General features: G+C 50.6%; 1 protein-coding gene across 2 annotated transcripts in view; it reads right to left on the bottom strand.

Moving 5' to 3' along the window:
• Positions 1-10383: 10383 nt before the first annotated feature.
• The window catches only part of BTBD7 (BTB domain containing 7), a 51707-nt gene continuing 42463 nt past the window's right edge, over positions 10384-19627 (bottom strand). For both annotated transcript variants that reach the window (XM_044231989.1, XM_044231990.1), the window contains 2 exons: positions 17750-18202; positions 10384-15668 (listed from right to left, as the gene is read on the bottom strand). In XM_044231989.1, the coding sequence (XP_044087924.1) occupies positions 14853-15668; positions 17750-18202 (1269 nt within the window). In that variant the 3' untranslated portion in view covers positions 10384-14852. The remainder of the gene's footprint in view (positions 15669-17749; positions 18203-19627) is intronic.

The raw sequence follows: 19627 nt of genomic DNA, 5'->3' as shown, positions 1-19627 counted from the left end.
GCAGTGTGTTCAGGGTCTGCTCCGTGTGGAAGGAGAGAGGGCAGAAGCCCATAGTCATATGTTGAGGTCTGCCCACGCTGTAGCTCTCATTTCAAAGGTAAACATGAAAACAAACCCAAAAGCCAATGCAGAGGCCCATCTTTGGGCCACCGTGGGAATTATCCAGACTTGTGGTCATCAGCCTGGTGAGCTGAGCTCAGGTGAATGAAATGCTGTCCATGGCCCCGAAGCTGCTCATGGGTCTGCAAACTCAGGGTTACATAATCCGCAGTGCCCAGAAAGCGGCAGCTCCCCCAGCTCCCAGATGAAAGGACCCTACTGGGGTGGGAGGAAATTGACAGCAATCCAAGGACTGAAGGACCTTGGCGGTGACCTATTTCTGCTCCCCAGTGAAGAAGAGTGTGGTCCTGGGAATGTGGGAAGTACGAGGAGCCAACCCAGTTCCGAGGGGCCAGTGAGGCCGTCTCCCAATCAGGTCGCCTTGAAGTGGCTGCAGGAGGCAAGGCTTGGCCTGAGGAGGCATGTAGCACTTGGCACTGGGTCAAAGCCAGATGTACCCTTCTTGCCCCCCTGAACCACTGGGCGTCAGATTGTGTGTGTCCCCTGCTTATAATCATAGGATCCTTCAGTCGGAAGGGACCTGAGAAATCACCCAGCCTCCCCTTCTGTCGGTACAGGAGCTCCTCCCCCACGGCTGGTTCTCACAGGCACCCCGTGCCGATCTTGACCACTGGGTTCCCCTGTCTCCGTGCTGCTGGGGGCAGTGCCCCAACTTTCAGTTCGCTCTCTGCCCTGCCCCTTCGCTGCCACGTGATTTGAGGGGCATTAACCCCACAGCTCCCAGCCGCTGGCCTTATCTTGTGAACACTGGAAGGGTCAGCCTTTGGAGGGGTCAACACCATGGAAGGCAAAGAGAAGAGAAAGATTCAGTGATCCAGACATGGAGCCACGGGATTAAGCCTTGCCCGAAGCTTGCGCAACTAATAGACTTTTCTGCAGCCGAGAACACTTAGGTGGTTCCCTTGGAGGGACAGAATGCTCCCTGCCCCACATGGCACTCAACCCCCTTCTCCCCGTCCTTGATGTATTTTCCCGAACAAAAAGGCTAGCTGTTGCTTCTCGACTTTTCCATTGGCCTCCCAGCCACATCTTCGGTCTTCTCCCAGGGATTCCTCCAGCTGGAATGAGAGAGATGTTCGTGGCGCTCTCGGGCACCTGGCCGAACGGCCCTGCCCTGATGCCCCCACCTGAAGACTCCTATCTGGGCTTCTCCTCAGCCATCTTTCCTCCTGTGTGGGGCTCGTGGCTCACGAGACTGTTTCCCCCACTCGCATCTCAGCCTCCTGGCTTCCCTCTCTCGCCTCTGCCTCAGGCCTGAAGGCTCCTCAATGCAGCTCACCTGCAGCCAGATTGAAAAGTTGTGTCCCTGTGTTAGGGTTCTCTGGAGAAACAGGACCAATGGCACATAGACACACATCCTGTATGGAGATACACACGTGCATACATATGACATCTGTTACCCCGTGTACCATAGGCATTGTCCCCCACAGGAACAGAGGCTGAGCAGTCCTGCGATCTGCTGTCGGCTGCAGCCCCGGGAAAGCTGATGGTGCAGTTCCAGTCCACACCCGAACACCCGAGAAGGAGGGGAGCCCGTGACGTAACCAGCCGCCGAGACCCGACGGACTCGCCCAGTTCAGCAGAAGATCCGTGTTCCAGCTGGGACGGCCGGGCGGAGAGTCCGTCTTCCCTTCCTCTGCCTTTTTGTTCTCTTCAGAAGCTCAGCAGGTGGGACGGTGCCTGGACACCCCCCCACCCCGTTTCTCCAGAGAACCCTAACACAGGGACACAACTTTTCAATCTGCGGAGGCCCACCCGCCAGACTGGTCCCTCCATTCTCGTGCTAACCGCCTCAGGAAGCGGCCTCACACCCGGAGAGCACGGAGGCCAGGCGCCTGGACGCCCCACGGCCAAGTTGACACACAATTAACCAAGCTACCAACCAACCCTCTAGCTGCTCTCACTCTACCCCACGCCCTTTTGTGGAGCAAGGGAGGCCTCTGGGGTCTGCAGGGTCCTGGGAGCTCGCACCCTGGGATGAGCAGTGGCCTGGGCTCTGCCTCCTGTCCCGTTCTCTCTGGCCCCAGGGCACAACACTTCCCACTGTGGGAGGCCCGCTGGGGGCCCCCGGTGGGGGTGGGCAAGTCATGTCCAGTGTGTGGGGAAGGGTTCTCTCGGCTCCCCCAGGAGAGCACCCCCCCCCCCCAGTCCACCATTTTGTCTCCAGCTCTGGGCCTGGAGCTATTAGTAAAATGGCAGCAACCGGGAAAATAGGGAGCTACTTTGGAATGACAGATGCGCCTTCTCCACAGGTTACTTACAAGTCACTCATTTCATCCTCTAGGTTGAGCGGGCCCCTTCCCTTGGCGACCTCTCAGTGGCAGAAAGGGAGACCCGAGATGCTATTCACAATTTCATGTTGTCCTGGCCTTAGCTTGGGACAGCAGTCATCTAGTTGGGAATTTATTTGTTTCGGATCTGCCTCCTCACGAAACCATAAATCCTGTGAGTCAGGAACTATCTTCCCAGCTCATTAATAAAATGCTGGAGCCTGACCCAACGCCTGGCCCGGGTCGGGAGCTCCATCGTGCCACAGGCAGAAGGGGTGTGCTCGCTAGTGTCCAGCAGCACTGAGCACGGCTGTGAGCTGGAAGCTTCTGTGAATGTGATCGTACTTCACTCTCATGGTGACCCTGAGAATATGAGTGTGTCCCCCCCCGTTCTGAGATGTAGGAACTGAGGCTCTGAGATGCAGATGGTCCACGGCTGGCCCAGGTGACTAGGGATCAAAGGCAGCCTCATGGTCCATGAGGAAACAAGGTAGAGGAGCAGAGAAAAGCCCAAGGTCACTCAGCAGGAGTGAGGCAGGACCCTGGGCCCCTTTCTATGGATTTGATTCAGTGAGTTTTTGTGGTTGTTTTTTTTTTTTTTTTAAAGATTCTATTTACTTATTTCAGAGAGAGAGCACAAGTAGGGGGAGAGGGAGAGGGACAAGCAGATTCTCTGCTGAGCAGGGAGCCCAATGTGGGGCTCAATCCCCGGCCCCTGGGATCATGACCTAAGCTGAAGGCAGACGCTTCACTGACTGAGCCACGCAGGTGCCCCTGGTGAGTTTTATTAATAGCGGAAGCTGAGTCCATGACATAATCAGGGTGAAAGCACTTTGAACATGAAAATGGGGCAGGCGCCTGGGTGGCCCAGTCAGTTGGATGTTCGACTCCTGATTTCAGCTCAGGTCATGATCTCGGGGTGGTGAGATCGAGCCCCACATTGGGCTCAGTGCAGAGTCTGCTTGAGATCCCCTCCCTCTGCCCCCCACCCCTCTTTCCTCACCCCTCTCCCCCAACCCCTGGTTCGTTCTCTCACTCTCTCTCTAAAAAAGGAAGGAAGGAAAGAAGGAAAGGTAAATGTCCCCACTCCCCGGCCCCCAAGTGCTTCACCACTTTGTCTCCAGCTCTGGACCCGGCATGCGGGGGGCCCAGTGAGTGTTTCTAAGTGAGCACCACACAGAGCAACGCGGCGCCTACCCGGTCCTCCCTTCTCCGTGGGCGGCAGTTTTTGTCACCTTGAGCCCTTGGAACTTTGTAGCCCACAGCCGCACAGAATCTAGGGGACCGTGTTTCCACAGCGGGGCTCTCTGCCCCCTGAGTGTGTCTGCACCGATGAGCGGTCCTGGGGCTCCTGGTGGGGGAGGGGAAGGGACCCCTGGGAGGCAGGGCGGAAGTGCGTGTCAACACCGCCAGCCTAGTCCTCGGGGGGGCCCGGGGGTGGCTGCCTGAGCTGGCTGGAGCTTGTGGGGTGTAGGGTTGGGGACACGGGATCAGTCTAAGCCCAGGGTGTCCGCCCTCAGAGACTCAGGAGTCCTGGTGGGAGATGTGGGCATCAGGCCTCCATGTCACCCTGTGGAGACATGGAGCGGGCCAGAGTGTGGGAGGGACCGAGAGTCCTGAGGGGGCACAGGGTAGGTTTGGGGGGAACAGGGAGGAGCTGCGTTGGGTGGGCGTCAGAGAGGAGGTGGGCCCGAGGTCCAGGGGTCAAGGTGGGGGCGGGGGTTCACCCTGGGAGTCATCAGCCTACTTAGCCACGGAAGCCATGGTCGTGAGTGAGCTCTTGCCCTGGAGGGATGTGAAGAGAGAGGAGACAGGATGCCAGGGAACACCAAGGTTGGAAGGAAGAGCCAAGAACCAGGAAGCCAAGAGGCCGCCAGGGCGGTGGGAGGGGGTCCTGGAGCCGTGGCACAGAAGCTAGGCGTGTCGTGGGGTCAATGTGGCCAAGCCACATAGGATGAAAAGTGTCTGTTGAGATCCGGACAAGCTCTAAGCCAACTGAGGAAGGAGACAAAGAGGTAAGTAGGGGGATTTGTGCCTCACCCTAACCCCCTCGTTCCTCATAAAGCTGACTTGGGTAACATGGCTTTTTCTGGGGGGTCATGGGCTCCTAACCCTGAACTCCAGGAGTGGCCAGACTTAGCTGCTGGCAGGGAGCCAGCTGCCGGACAAACAAGCGGGGCTCCTTCCTGCTGCTCGGCTTTCCTCACAGGTGGAGGATGTTCAAGAGTTTCTGCCCTCTTCGGGTAGCTGGTTCCTGAGAAAGAGGAAGGAGAGGAGAGGCAGGCCCGTAGGCAGAGTCCCGCCTGCCTGTTCCCTAACACCAACTCCCAACAGTGGAGAGTGCTCCCAAGTGTCCTCCACATGGGGGAAACGAGGTGGGCAGTGCCTGCCTGCCTTCATTACCATGAAGGTGGCTGGGGGCCAAGTGTGGTGGGCGGGGCCGGTGGCTGTGGCCCGGAAGGTGGGGAGCAGAAGCACAGGGCGGGGGCGGGCTGGAGCCGGAGGACACCGGCCTGGGAGACGGCGCCGAAAGGTCGGAGACACGAAGGCATTAAGAGCGGTGTGAGGAGGTGATGCCCAGAGAGGGTGAGGGGATCCTTGACCAAGTGAGCGCTGCTGGGAGACAGGATAGGGTAGACTCTGGAGCCAAGGGGGCGGGAGGGCCAGGTCACCTCCTGGCACCAGAGGGGTACAGGATGTGGGTGGGGTGTTGGTCCAAGACCAAAGCTGAGGGAGTGTCCATCTGAAGACATCTGGCCCACCAGGCCAAGGAGTCAGCAGGAAGCTGGAGGGTGGCCCATCAGGAAGGTGGGGGAAGGGAAGGTAGGGGGCTGGCCCTGGGGAGAGCAGGCCAGGGCTGACTCACAGGGCTGGGCAAGCCGAGGCTGAGCCTGGGGACCAAGGGTACTGTGGCTGTGTGATTGTCTTCAGTTGTCCCCCAAGGCCGTGTCCAGCCGCAGGACATGGACATACCCATTGCTTATGGCTTGAGCTGTCGAGGTGCGCCAGGGGAGGAGGTGGACGCCTGGGGGAGGTTGGGCTGTCCAGGAGTGGAGAGGAAGGAGGTCAGAGGCCGAAGTTCCAGAAGGTACCGGGGGGGCATCCAGGAGGACCTGGACAGGGGAGAGGGTGGCCTGAGAGCAGGAAGTGAGGAGGGGATTTCAAAGGGGAGCCCTTTTGGGGACAAGGGGAAGGAGTGCCGTGGTCCGGGTGGCTGAAATGGCAGAGCAGGCAGCTGGAGATGGCGACAACACGGATGCAGTGGACAGCAGCGAGGCTGAACCAAGGCCTCAGGGCCTGAGAGGAACGCCAGTGGTGATGGGTGTCAGGGTGGGAGTGGGACAGGCAGATGGTGGGAGGGGCTACTGGGGGAAGCCGCCACGCACCATGCGTCCTGACCCTCAGTCCATGGAAAGTGCTAGAAGGAGCCCATTCTTGGCAGCAGGCTGCAGGGCATCAGGAGAGCTGGGACCCTGCTGAGGTGTAAGAGGAGGAGGAAGATGCTGGGGGTGGGGGGAGGCCGTGGGACACCACAGGCAGGCTGCCCAGCGGCTGGGGTCAGGGATTCCATGGGACCCGAAGGGCTGGATGGCAGAAGGTCCTGAGGGCTGTGCAGGGTCTCAGCAGGGCAGGAACCCAGGTCTGGGCAGCCCCGGGGTGGTGGGAAATGGGGGCACTCTGGTGTCTCAGGGGTTTGGGTTCATCTGTTGGAATATGCAGAAATGGGAAGAACAACTACTTTTAGTTCAGACACAGAGGGTGGCTGAATCCAAGAGAAGATTCTGGATGCGGAGGATATTTGTGTAGCTGAATAGTTTAAGGGCGAGGGTTTCAGCGGGAGCTGCCCACGGCAGCCCTTGCTCTGAGAATGGGAACAAGAAGGCTTTGGCTCACAGTGCCTTCAGGATCCGAGGCAAAAAAACTGCTGTCACCCCCTTTAAGGATGAGGACCCCGAGGGTTAGTGCTTAGCCCCTGGTCCCCTGGTGACAGTCCTCACTAGGCAGGCCCTTCTCTGGAACACCAGCCCTTCCTCCCTCGGGTTTCCTGGCTTCGGCTTCCTCATTCCCTCTGAAGCCCAGCAGATTCCCCAGAGTTTAAAGACAAGTGATGCTCGGCCCCAGATCCCAGGCTCTCCCCCAGCCAGAGACCTCAGAGGAGGACATCTTCACCTCAGCGCGGATGCAAAGCTCCGGGCTGGCATCTGAGGAAATGCGCATGGCTACGCAGGTCGGCCAGCTCTGTGCTGAAGGAGGTCCAGGGCCCAGAAATACACAGATGGGGGAACATGGCAGGAGGTGACGAAGTGAAGCCCATGAAAAATCCCAATGTCATTATCATTCGGTTGTGTTTGGAGCAGGGACAGTGCAAGGTTAGCAGGGGACAGAGGGCAGAGCCAGGCACCTCACTTCCATCCTTTCCGTCAAAGGGAGCGCCCTTCAAACCCAGACTGAGCAAACGTGACAGGGAGGATCTGGGGACCCTGAGTTCACTTCTGCAGAAGCAGCACGCTACCGTCTTTCTGTACGGGATGACCATATCCTGGAAATGACCAAATGTCTCTGTTCACCCGTCCTGGTACTGTTAAGCGGGGGACGGTAGGTTCTGATAGCTGGGACGGGGCACCTGCACCGGTGTTCCCTCGAGGATTCTGGGATGAACGACTGAACGCTCGTAGCAAGCGGCTGGGTCGGGAAGGGGGTGTTTTAAGATCAAATTCTGCTGAGCTGGCTGCTTTTCCACATGGATGGGGTCAACAGTCCTGCGTGGCGGGGACGCCCCAGCCAGGCTGCACCCAGTGTCACAAGCGCAGATGAAGAGACAGGGCGGCTGGTAAAGAGGGCAGACCCCGCTTCAGTAGTGTCCCAGGCCCCCCACAGCTCACGGCCCCCCAGCCCCCTCCCCTGCACCGTCCCCCCAACGGAGCCACCCAGGCTTGTCTCCGTGCGTCTCTGAGCCTCACCTCTCATGTGTCCCAGCCTCTCTCCCGGGTCCCCCGCCAAGCCGCCCCGGCCAGCCTCATTGTCCTCCTCTGTGCCGCCAGCCCAAAGCATATTTTGGGCCCCATCTTCCCAAATCTCTGAGCAGCAGCCTCTGGCTTAACTTTTGAGGACGGGTGGAACAGATCCCTAATCTCTTACCTGTGATTAACTTGAAGAGGTAATACGTGCACGTGCCTTGAAAACACAGTTGGGACAAAACACGTACAGTTAAGCCCCTGCCTGATGACGGTGCCCCTCGAGGCCATTCTGGGAGCGTTTGCACTGGTCCTCGGGGACGCCTGCAGGTCAGCGAGAGTGTACTGCAGACCTCCCTTGTCTTCTCCACCAGTGGGAGCATCCGTACGCATTGTTTTGTATTTCACTTCTATATTCTGAAGATCGTATTCCCTGCTTTTAAAGGGGTGGCCTTCGAGGAGCCCCGCACTGCTGCTTTCCTTCTGCCTGGTTGGCTGCCTTGGCCAGAGGCTGCCTCTAGCTGAACTGTAAGGGTTGGAGTCCCTCCATATTGATTCCTAGGCCTTCATCTCAAACCTTCCCCCGAAGCCCCGCTATCTACGCCCAAGGCTTTCCACTCCAGCACCCTCAGCTTCGACACCCAAGCTCCTAGCTGGCGCCCGATGGCCAAGTGCACATGCCCACCGTTAAACTCCGGTCTTTCCGCAGACCTGACTTCTGCTTTCCCCACGCCCAGCAGGGGCTGGTGCCTGTAGCTGTCCCACCTTACTCAGAATCGTATTCGAAGGCCTCATCATCTGTTGGCGGTCGCGGCTCTTCTCGGGAAGGCTGCACCAGCCTCCTGCCTGGTATCCCGATCCACTGCAGCTCCCCCTCAGTCCGGGAGTGCAGAACACACATCTCTGATCATGTCCGGCCCTGCTTACAACTTGGGCAGCTTCCTATTGCTTTTAGGATCAAACCTTGCAGCCCACTCTATGGGGGCCCGACATGCCTCACTCCCAGGAACTTGTTTCCTCGGTGCCGGGCCCCTCCTGCTTCAGGCTCCACATCTTCCTGGAAGCCCTCCCCTGAAACCCCCTCCTCTCTGCCCTGTGGATCTCACTTTCCCTTCACCTGCGCTCTGCAGGTCCCTTCCACATTGTCTCCCGATCCCAGAACAGTCAGCTACTGCCTTACGTCTGGCATAACCCAGTGTCTTTTATTCTTCAACACCCTCAAACTGTTATGCGCAGGACTGTGTCTTGTCTAGTACGGTCACCCCAAGACTGAGCCGTCAGAAGTTCCTTCCTGCATGAAAACATGTTTGCGGAACAAACGAATGTCGTGCTTGTGCCCAGCTCCACCCCTGCAGATGGTGCTCCCCCTGCCTGGGCCACCAACCTTTCTGGGGTGCAGTACAACTGCCACGGTTGAGAACTCGGGCCCCGGAGCCACACTGCCTGGGTTTGAGCCTAGGCTCTACCAATGTATTGGGTGCGCGACCTTGGACACGTTACTTGATGTCTCTCTGTGCTTTGGTTTTCTCCCCTGTGATAAAACAGCACTAAGAATATAGTATGTGATTCACAGGATTAAAGGCAATACTATCTAATTCATTGATGAAAGAAAAAAAAGTGCGTGGCATTGAATCTGGCATGTATTTCTCCCCTTATTCATTCCTGAGCCATGTCAAGCCAGTCCTCCCCTTACCCGTGATAACCTCCTACTGCTCTGTACGGCTTTGTTTCTGGGACAAAAGTCATTTCTGGTGAGAGTCCAGAGTTTCTGAGAATCGGTATCCCGTTGGCTCTGTCCGCTGGGAAGGTTGGACCCGAGAAATAGTCCTCAGTGCACTGAAAAAGGTAAGGCCTGACATGGCTGAGGAGCTGGCCTGCACCCACTGTCCCAGGGGTCACCTGCCAGTACAGGAATGAACACTGACTTACTCAATTTTTGTTTTCAGGGTTTTAAGAAGCTCACATACAAAAAAACTGTTAGGGTGCTTGGGTGGCTCAGTTTGTTGGGCAACTGCCTTCGGCTCAGCTCATGACCCTGGAATCCTGGGATCGACGGGCTCCCTGCTCAGTGGAGGGTCTGTTTCTCCCTCTGACCTCTCCCCTCTCACGCTCTCTCTCTGAAATAAACAAAATCTTCAAAAAACAAATAAAAACCCTTAGATTTTTTAATCTTGAGAGTCCACAGTTAAACCCAAGATGGTTACAAAATATGGAGAATCACCTTAGTGAGACATGAGGGGGGAGAGGCTAGAATGGAACTAATTAGTGAAATGATTAAAATTTTAAAAATGGTAATGATTTTACAGCAATTGAAGTAAAGGAAATTAGAAAAGTTTCCACTTTGCATGTTTTTTCAGAAACCTAGACTAGGGAACCTGGGTGGCTCAGTGGGTTAAGCCGCTGCCTTCGGCTCAGGTCATGATCTCGGGGTCCTGGGATCGAGTCCCGCATTGGGCTCTCTGCTTAGCAGGGAGCCTGCTTCCCTCTCTTTCTCTCTCTGCCTGCCTCTCTGTCTACTTGTGATCTCTGTCAAATAAACAAATAAAATCTTAAAAAAAAAAAAAAAAAAAGAAACCTAGACTAGATCATGACTCCCTCACCCTTCCAAACTGAATGAACAAGACTGAGTGTGAAAGAGGAAAAGAGCTCAGACACATGGAGACCTGTGGATCTTGGGGCGCATCTGGGTTCCTCGCAGCCCAACCCCAGCGCCTGGCACCCTCCAGGGTGGGACCACGTGGGCGGGATGCCGAACTCTCTTTGGAGACCCCGGAAGTAACTCCCGGCTAAAATTTGTAAATCTCTCAGAAGTGTCTTAGTGAAATAATAGAACATAGTAGAAAAGAACGAACCTGATTTAGATGAAAATGTGGTATTTCCAAGAAAACCATAATAATTTTAAACAGTCCCTGGTTAACTTATATCCTGGAAACAGAGGGGAAGTTCACCTAGAATTCCTCCCTTACGGAATACAGTCGCCTCTATAATCGAGGACTGCATGCTCTAGGGCTGAAACAGACTATATCCAACTCAGCAGGTTCTATACAAGCCATTTATTGGAAATGCCAACTATATGTAGGATAAAGTCAGTGCTACATGCTTATCAGTTAACAGTAGAAAAATAGAACCAGTGGAAACCTTTGTACAACCGTAATGATACTCAAAAGAGAAATGTATCGTTTTACAATGCTTCACACAGACGAATTCAAGTTTGGAGGTACCTAAATAAAAATACTATATATTTCTTTAAAAAACACTATGTACAATTGAAGCGTAAACAAGTTTTACAAAGTACTGGTTATGCAGGTTGTAGAAAACACTTGCATAGGACATGAAATCAGTTTAAGAAAAATTTCTGAGCCTTTAGCATTGAAGGCACTTGACTTTATACCAGTAACAGCACAACCACAAGAAATGCAGTGTTGTACAAGATACCACCTCTCTGCGGACAGATGTGGTACATAAACAGCAAGTGGGGTTCAGGGAACGTTATCTTTCAGCCACCCCATCTAAGAGCAGGGGTTCCATACTACCTGCCCACGGAACCCAGATACACAGTCACGTGGAGGTACATCATGAAGCTTCCAGAGCTTATCGTGTCTCTTAGAACTCACGTAAACACACAAACACGAGAGGTTATTTTCAAGACACACTTGCAAGGAATCTTTCTATAGAAATAGCCACAGCATTATAATATTCAGAAGAATGTGGAAGATTGACACATGGTCTTGAGGGTTTTCTGAAGGAAAAAAAGAAATCCCAAGACTTGCCAATAAAACAATTACATAACAGCTATTGCAATCTATAGGACAAAAGGACAACTTAACATTTCATAAAACATTGTTCATACAACAGTGTTAATGGAAAATAGTAAAATACCTTTTAGTGTGTGACGTAACGCTTTTAGTCAGGTTATGTGTAATGAGGTTTGAAAGTAAACCACTTAGTAGACAAAGTAAACCATTGCAGAACCGGGAATAGCACCCATCACTGCTGCTTTAATAGTAACTTTCAACAGAAAGCTGAAAGTCAACCAAATAATAATTAAAAAAAAAAAAAAAAAGAAGTCAAATAAACATTTCCCTTTGAGTTCGTTCCTAAGGTAAAAACACAAATGCTTCAGAACTGCAAAACAAGTGCTTCATGAAACACGTTTCCCCCTGAAAGGCAGATTACACAAGAAAATCCCTATTTTGCTGTGTAGTAACTGAGAAGTGTCCCCTTCCTCTGCAGAGACCATCGCGTGTCGAGGTCAGCCGTGAGCCCCCGTAGCCCCCGCCGCCCCCCGGCACGCTCTGCAGCCTCACCCACGTTCACATGGGCAAGGGCTGCCCGCCGCCAGGATGTGAACAACCAGTCAAGAGAAAACCCAACACGAGGTGGCAATTATAGTAATAAGACTTGTTGAGGACGCAAAATCAAGAATTAGGTAAGGTTTCACAGAGAGCTCTACAAAAAGATTCAAATATAAAGAACTTGTTAAAAATCCTTAAAATCCAACTGGTTCTGGAAATGCCAGGAGAGCTTAGGTCTAGGGACGTGTGCCTAGGAGCTAATGAGGCACGGGAGGAAGGCCATGGTGCATGGAAAACGGAAAAAGCTGCTTTTCACCGATAGTTTTTGCCTTTCGTGCTATTTCTTTTCGAGTCACAGGTGACTCTGAACTTATCCATCAAAATCACAAAACTAAAACAAAAATATAAGAAGAGGACCACCAGCATCTTGAAGAAACATGGATCTTCTCTTCCTGCTCCAGAAGCGAAAGGTAATTCTCTAAACCGCGGCATGGCGGGCACCGAAGGTGGCGATTGTCTCACGGCCTGATTGTCTGTGGCCTTGAGAGGAGATCTGGTATTTGGAGATTTGGTTCTCATGAAATTTCTAAACCGAGTGAATTGCCAGGTCCTGGGGCCTAAATTTTATATTATACATACCCTTTTTCCCCTAAGACCAATCTTACTCAGACTTCACATTTATCCTAGCACAGCATTAACAGAATTTTAATGCCCAATAAGCACTTTAGAAGGTCAGAGAGGTGGGTTCCAAAGCCAGAGGCACACAGCTGTTCACTCTACCCTGGCCACCACACTGCACAAGATCAGCCGAAGGCCACTGACGCCTACCCTAGCACACACAAGCCACACCTGCTTACCCTCTGCAGGTCACACCAGGCCACCGCCCCACAGGTTAAAGCAAGTTCCTCTCTATAACACAATTTAGTCAGATCGGCTATTAAATTCTTAAAAGCACACTTCATCAATTAAAGTAGGAACAGTGGCCACTTATTTTTATGTCTGGGGGATATGAAAGAGTATTTAATAAGTTTTCAGGAAAATGACATCAAACAGCTCTTGTCTGACATTTTAAAAAATACAGGTCAGAGATGAGAAAGCTTTTTCCCACCCAAATCAGCTCTACTCACCCTTATTTCCAGTACCAGCACAGTACAGCCTGAATTCGGAATAGAAATTTAGAACTATATCAAAATAATTCATGTCGATACATGTATATAAATACACAGGGAGGAATATGATGGAATTAACAATTTTTGTTTCTGAAGAGAGTGACTGAAGTTGGCTTCAAAAGACACCATCATCTATTATAAAGAGTCAAACCTCCTAAAAATGAGCACAGAGTCCTTATGTTTTTCTATCTTTAAAAAAAGGAGCCTCAAAGGTGATGCCAGCCGACCTCCCAGGGGACGAGCATTCGCCCCGGGAGGCCTGGAGCTCAGCACGCAACACTACCAGCGCCGACGAACACGCGAGCAGCAGCTAACTAGGCAGGCAGAGCGCGGGGCAGCGTGGGCCGGTGTATGGAGACAGACTGACATGTTCCCCGTCTCTGAGACTACCTACTGTTAGGATTTTTTAAAATGTCCGATTATTCCTGAGTGTATATCCACAGGGTAAAGTAGGAAAGACTGTAAAGAGAAACTACAGCTACGGGAGAAATCAGAGTTGTTGGCGCCCAATAGAAACCTCTTTACTCAAAAGTGCATGTAATTCATTTATATGGTAGCTTGTGAAGGCTCCCGAGCCCTGCATAGTTTTCGAGTGAGTGTGAGTGAGTCATAGTTATATATATACAGACATAGAAAAGAGGCTCCCGGACATCCTTCACATGACGGAAGGCTCGGCAAGGCCCTTTTCTTCTAAGTGCTACGGCTGTGTGTGTATGTGTTTGTAAAAATACAAAGTGAATGTTCAAATAATGTTGAAGTGATTTAAAAACTCAAATACTAATATATTTACATTGGAGAGTAAGAAAAAAAACAGTCCTTAGCTCACACATTGCCCTTCCAAGGGAGAGGATCTTAAAAGATCCCATGTGCTCAGTGGTTCAGTAAAATCCCAAACCAGCGTCCCCAGTGGAGTTCAAGTAGGACATGTAGTGTTTCACTGGGAAAAAAAAAAAAAAAAGGTTTCTTTTTCTTTTTTGGTGACAAAGGATTATGTGTTCTACAACACTTTTAGGACACCAAAATTCAGACAAACTTGGAAAAACATTTAAAAGAAAACACAGGCTTACAAACACCAAATGACATCCGTTAAGACTGAAGCCCTTTTGTTTTTTTTCCCACAGAGAGCAAGACAGCTGAAGGCAGCAAGCAGTCCTTTCCCGTCTCAGCCGGAGAGTCGACGCTCAGAACCAGAAATCCCATCGGGCAATCTTTAGGTTACTTTGCTATTTCTGCTGCCTCAGGATTCCAAGAAATCCAATGTCTCGAGGACCTCATCTAGTTCTACGCTAACGCACGCTACCAGCATCGGCAGGATTCTGACGGTGCCCACACACCGAACAGAGCTACGGCTTCAGCCTGGGCACAAAAGGCTTTGCTCCTTTCAGTTCTTTACCGAACCAGAACATGTCAGGATCCTGACTGGACTCCCGCTGGAGGAATGAAGACCAGCTCCCAAGACTTGTTAAGGAAGAATGATATTAGACTTATGGAGATCGAGCAGGAAGATTTCTGAACTAAAACAATTACCGAAGAGAGAGGAGCATTTTGATGTGCTGTTCTTTGGAATTTCTATAATTAAAAAATAAGCACAGAACTATTTCATAAGAAAATACATCTTAGTGTGCAGTCCGATGCACGTGGAAACTGGAAGATGAAAGGTAAAATGCAAAAAAGTATGAAAATACGGTTCCTTTAAATGTGGCAATAAAGTTTGACATACTGATATAAAATCAATACCGATAAAAGAAATGTACAAGTGCAAAAAAATCCCATCATTTGTAAAGAGGAGAAAAAAAAGTGCCAGCTTGCTTGCTCTTAAAAATGCTTCCCCACACAACTGTTCAAACACAAAACAGACAGATGCAGCCTTCAAAAGAACCCTCGTAGCATGCCGCGTCTCATAAACATGTATATACAAAAACTAGAATAAAATAACGTGAAACTGAGTTAGCTGGCATCGAGAAACTGGTCTCTAAGTTGTCAGGTTACATCGTAAAAGGGGATGTTTCACATCTCAGGCACAGACGACTTGGAAGGTTGCTCTCAGAGGGCAGACTTCTTGTAGAGGAAGTCTGGCTTGCTGGGTGACCTCCTTCCCCTGCTTATCGAATCTTCCCGTTCTAAATCGGTATTTCGCTGAGCTCCGTGGCCCAGGGACTCGCTGTCCGCCAGTCTCCTACCGGATCTCTCTTCCGGAGCTTCAGAGCTGCATGCGGGATGTGAGGGTCGGTTGGGGGTCAGCCCGAAAGTCAAGTCAGTTTCTACTGCTGTTCGTCCCCTGACATGGGCTGGACCGTTGCCAACGTTTTCCGGGGCTGCCAACGGAAAGTCTGACCGCTGGGGCGGTTGCTCAACAACATCAAGGTGGATTGGTTCGTTCTTTTGTCTGTGAGGATGTCCGTCAGGGGAAAGTGGATATTCTCTCCTAGCTTCTTCCTGCTTTTTAGGAGAGGTCTGGCTGGGTAGGTAGGCTGACTTTAAGCCACTTGGTGATGCCTTACTGTGGCTATACAAATCGGGACCAAAGTATCCACCTTGTGAAGGGGAAGGGGTGCGTCTGCCAGGAGCAGGCGTCGAAGGTCTGCAAGCAGCATTTGAGAAGTCATAGAAATCCGGATATTCCTGCTGATTTTCTCGAGCATCGACTTTTTGCTCTAGTGTGTGTTTCTTTCGAGACGTGTGTGTATGCCTCTGTGGAACACATGACAGATGCTGGGGAGGCGCTGGTCCTACTTCCGAAACAGACTGGCTTAGTTCTGTGTCTACAGCCAGTTCTGGAAGCCTCCTGTCCTTGAGTGACAGTGTGGACACACCCATGGCGATGTCTGGCATTAGATCATTTAGCACAGGTTGTGAACACTGCAAAGAGAGATAAGAGAAGGGAGGTTAAAAGAAAAAGGCCCAGGACTCCCTCTTTGTACAAATGATGTTCACTGGTTTTGCTTCCTCATTATAAAAGTGATAAGGCTTATTTTTAAGAATAACATGATACAGGTACCTGCGTGTCTCAGTCAGTTAAGAGTCTGACTTTTGATTATAGTCAGGTCATAGCCTCAGGGTCATGGGATCAAGCCCCATGTCGGGCTCAGCGCAGAGCCTGCTTGTCTCTCTCCCTCTGCTTCTCCCCCCTCCCCTGCTTGCTTGCATGCTCTCTAAAATAAACCCATTTTTAAAATCTTAAAAAAAAAAAAAAAAAGAAGCCTGCTTGTCTCTCTCCCTCTGCTTCTCCCCCCTCCCCTGCTTGCTTGCATGCTCTCTAAAATAAACGCATTTTTAAAATCTTAAAAAAAAAAAAATAGTGGTTACAATGCATAAAATCATAAAGGCCAAAACCCCCAAAACCAAACAAAAAACCCACTAATCTTCCCTACTGAGATAATTACTGTTAACATTTTGAGGTATTTTTCTCATTTTTTTTCCCTCTGTTCATATATTAATTTTCATAGAATGTAGTACATATATAAGTCTGTCACTAAATTTTGAGATTGCTACTTAAATTACCGCATACTATTGCATTGTATTGCTGAATCATGGCTTATTTAGCCATTCTCTCACTGCTGACATTAAGGTTGTTTCCAATTTCTCATTATTATAATGAAGACTATAATGGGGTGCCTGGATGACTCAGTTGGTGGAATGTGTGACTCCTGATCTCGGGGGTCATGACTTGAAGCCCTGTGGTGGGTATAGAAATTACTTAAAAATAACATCTTAAAAAAAAAAAAAAAAGACTGCAATGAACATACAAATAAATTACCTTTAAAGGGAATTTTATTTAAAATAAAAAGTAGTAGAACTTTTAAAACTGTGGTACTGACAACAAAGCCAATAGGATGGAAATGTGGCCTATCAAACACTACCAATCTCTGTTGTTTTTTCTTTTTTAAGGGGCTGGGGGGGCAGCAGGGAGAGTGGGTGGAAGGGTCTAAGGTAAGGAAGGATCATAATTTGACCCCAGGGGTACACTAGTCCACAGTGTCCAAAAAGTCACATTTTAATAAAGATCCCCTGAACTAATCTATGTATCGTTTGCTTTTCTATTGAAGACAACTGACAATGTGTGAACGAGCAGGAAGGCTTAAAAATCACTACCGCTGGGTTGCCTGGGTAGCTCAGTGGGATAAAGCGTCTGCCTTCTGCTCGGGTCATGATCCCAGGGTCCTGGGATCGAGCCCCGCATCGGGCTTTCTGCTCAGCGGGGAGCCTGCCTCCTCCTCTCTCTCTTTCTCTGCCTGCCTCTCCACCTACTTGAGATCTGTCTGTCAAATAAATATATAAAAATCTTAAAAAAAAAAAAATCACTACTTTTTTCCCCCAAAGGTATTATATAAACAGAAATTCAATCTCTAATACAATGCAAACCCGACCCAGGAGTTCTTGCTTAGTTTACTAGCTACTGACGCCAGCTATGGCTCCTCCCAGTCAGACGGGTGCTCTGATGCAGCAGCTTGCCAGGCATCGGGCCTGATCATCTGTCCCTTTTCTGAATGGGGCGTCTTCCAGCACTGCTCCACCACTGTGTATACAGCTGTATACACAGCTGTAACTAACTTCCCCTTCCCGGCCCACCAAAGCATTTGGTAGAAGAGCAGATTCTACAGAAACGAGGGCAGATTCTAGACCTGTGCTTGAATGGAGCATCACCAAACTGCTAACATCCCCGGGCACTGCCCAGTGATGCCACCCTGAGTACCTGCAATGAACAGAAGACAAGGAAGGTAGCAACTCCCCCCGCCGCATACCCCGTGTCTTCCCAGCGCCCTCACTCTGCTCCATTTTCCTTCTCTCTCTTTCCCACAGCCCCGCAGTCTACGCTTCCAGCTTGTCGGTAACACTCCTGGGCACTGTGGAGTCCCCGCAGGGCTCTCGGGGTCAGGGAAATGGCTTCTAATATTCCAGGAACATTTTATTTTAGGTCAATTAGTGAAGTGCGAACTTACCACTTGTTTCTCACATGCTGCTGCTGCTGAAGGGGCGGCGGCGGCGGCCACGGCCACGGCCATGGTCTGTCTCCCCAGTCCTGTGGTGTTGGTGCAATCAGGTGCTGCTGCTTTAGCACCTGGCAAGTAGACTGGAGGGGGGCCGGCTTTAGGGGCCGTTCTGGAGTGAAACAGGGAATGATTACAGGGATAGGAGAACGAACGTGAAGGGTGCTGGCTGGGAGGTCTTTGTTTCCAGCCTGTTTTGAGCTGGTTATGGATTGGGGTGGCTGGGGGGTGGTATGGAGGCGGTGGGGGGGGCAAGGGCGGATGGAAGGCCACAAAGGAGTCCAGGTCTGTAAACATGGTTTCTGCCGTGGGGGTACTGTTAACGCGACATCTCCCAGACTGTCTCATTGTCAAGAGTGGACTTTCATCCCCGAAACGTTCATCCGGGAAGAACTTGTGAGGATTCTAAGGAAGATTTAAAACAAACAAACAAACAAACAAAAAGGACATTAGCAAATTTCCTAGATAGAAATTTAGAGGCTGAGAGCATTAAGTGAGATCCTAAGAAAACCACATTCAACAAGAGTAAAAGGCACAATATATTCCTCTAGGCCAGAAGCCCAAGAAAAAATTACTTTAATAAAAGCACAGAAGGATGTAGTGGGGGCCCTCCAGCCTCTCACAGGGCTATCAAGGAGAGCTGCGTAACTAAATATTCCAGCAAGCAGGCCGGTAATCTCTTGCAAGATTATGTGATAATACAAAAGCAGGAAATAAAACCTAATTCAAATGTGTCTTTGCGGAGAAAATAAAATTAAGTGCTAAAGGAAGAAATGGCATACAAGTGAGGATCCTCCTTGAATTTTCTGATGCAACATCTACTCTGTCTGAAATAAAAACTGTAAAATACTCAATCCTTTCCCGTTACATGTAACTCAGTATAATTAGTATTTTGATAAACATTATATAACAATATTTAACACTTTTATACATGTTAAAATATCAAACGAAGATACAATTTAGAATGGCAAAGGGGCAATAAATGAATAGAAAACAAGACTCTATTTCAGGGATGGAAACCACGGCAAAAAATGAAAATTAGAACCAGCCTGCCAACACCACACCGCTCTCCCCTTTGAAGACTCAGGCTAAACAAGCCTGGAGTCAGTGGCAAAAAAACTCAATCACTTGACCAGACAAAATTAAATTTTATTTTAAGCTCTGATTTCACGGCTGTGAACGGACTACTTTGCACGTTCTTCCTTCATTGCAAAACCGATGCTACAGCTCTGGTACTTGGTAAGAAATGAGTTTTTTCCCCTGCTCGTTAAAAAAAAAAGAAAAGCATCCATTCCCTGATTCTCATGCTTACAGGATTTGTAACATCATGCAAAAAATGTCTTCTCATCTGGAGGAGGGGAGAAGTAGAAGAAGGGCATCTGGCACATAGGTCAAGTCCGGTCGTACTCCACAACCTGAAATCTAGAGACCCAAAGAGGGACAGAGAGCAGTGGAGGGTCAGAATTTTCTACTTCCTCTTCCACCTTTGATAGGGATGCACACCATGAACTTTCAGTGGGCCTGTTAGGCATAAGAGACACAGCCGCTTCCACACGGAACCTCTTATCTTCACAACATCCACTCTACAGGTACGAAACGGATACTCGGAGTGGCTGGTCCAAGTTAACTAACTGATAAGCAGCAGAGCCAAGATGTAAATTCAACTCTCCCTCCAGAGTCTGTGCGCTACGTCTACGCCGCACACAGCCTCTCCTGGGGGCGGGGTGGGGGTGTGCGGGGATGGGGAGTGCTGCGGACTGCACTCCAGCTATCACAGACCCTCGACGCAGCAAAAGGGAATGCACTAAGAAACAGCCGCACGCCGTGAGG

The sequence above is a fragment of the Neovison vison genome, chromosome 13, assembly GCF_020171115.1.
Source record: "Neovison vison isolate M4711 chromosome 13, ASM_NN_V1, whole genome shotgun sequence".
Lineage (NCBI taxonomy): Eukaryota > Metazoa > Chordata > Mammalia > Carnivora > Mustelidae > Neogale > Neogale vison.
Note: the sequence above shows the minus strand (reverse complement) of the source record. Positions and strands in the feature narration are given on the sequence as shown.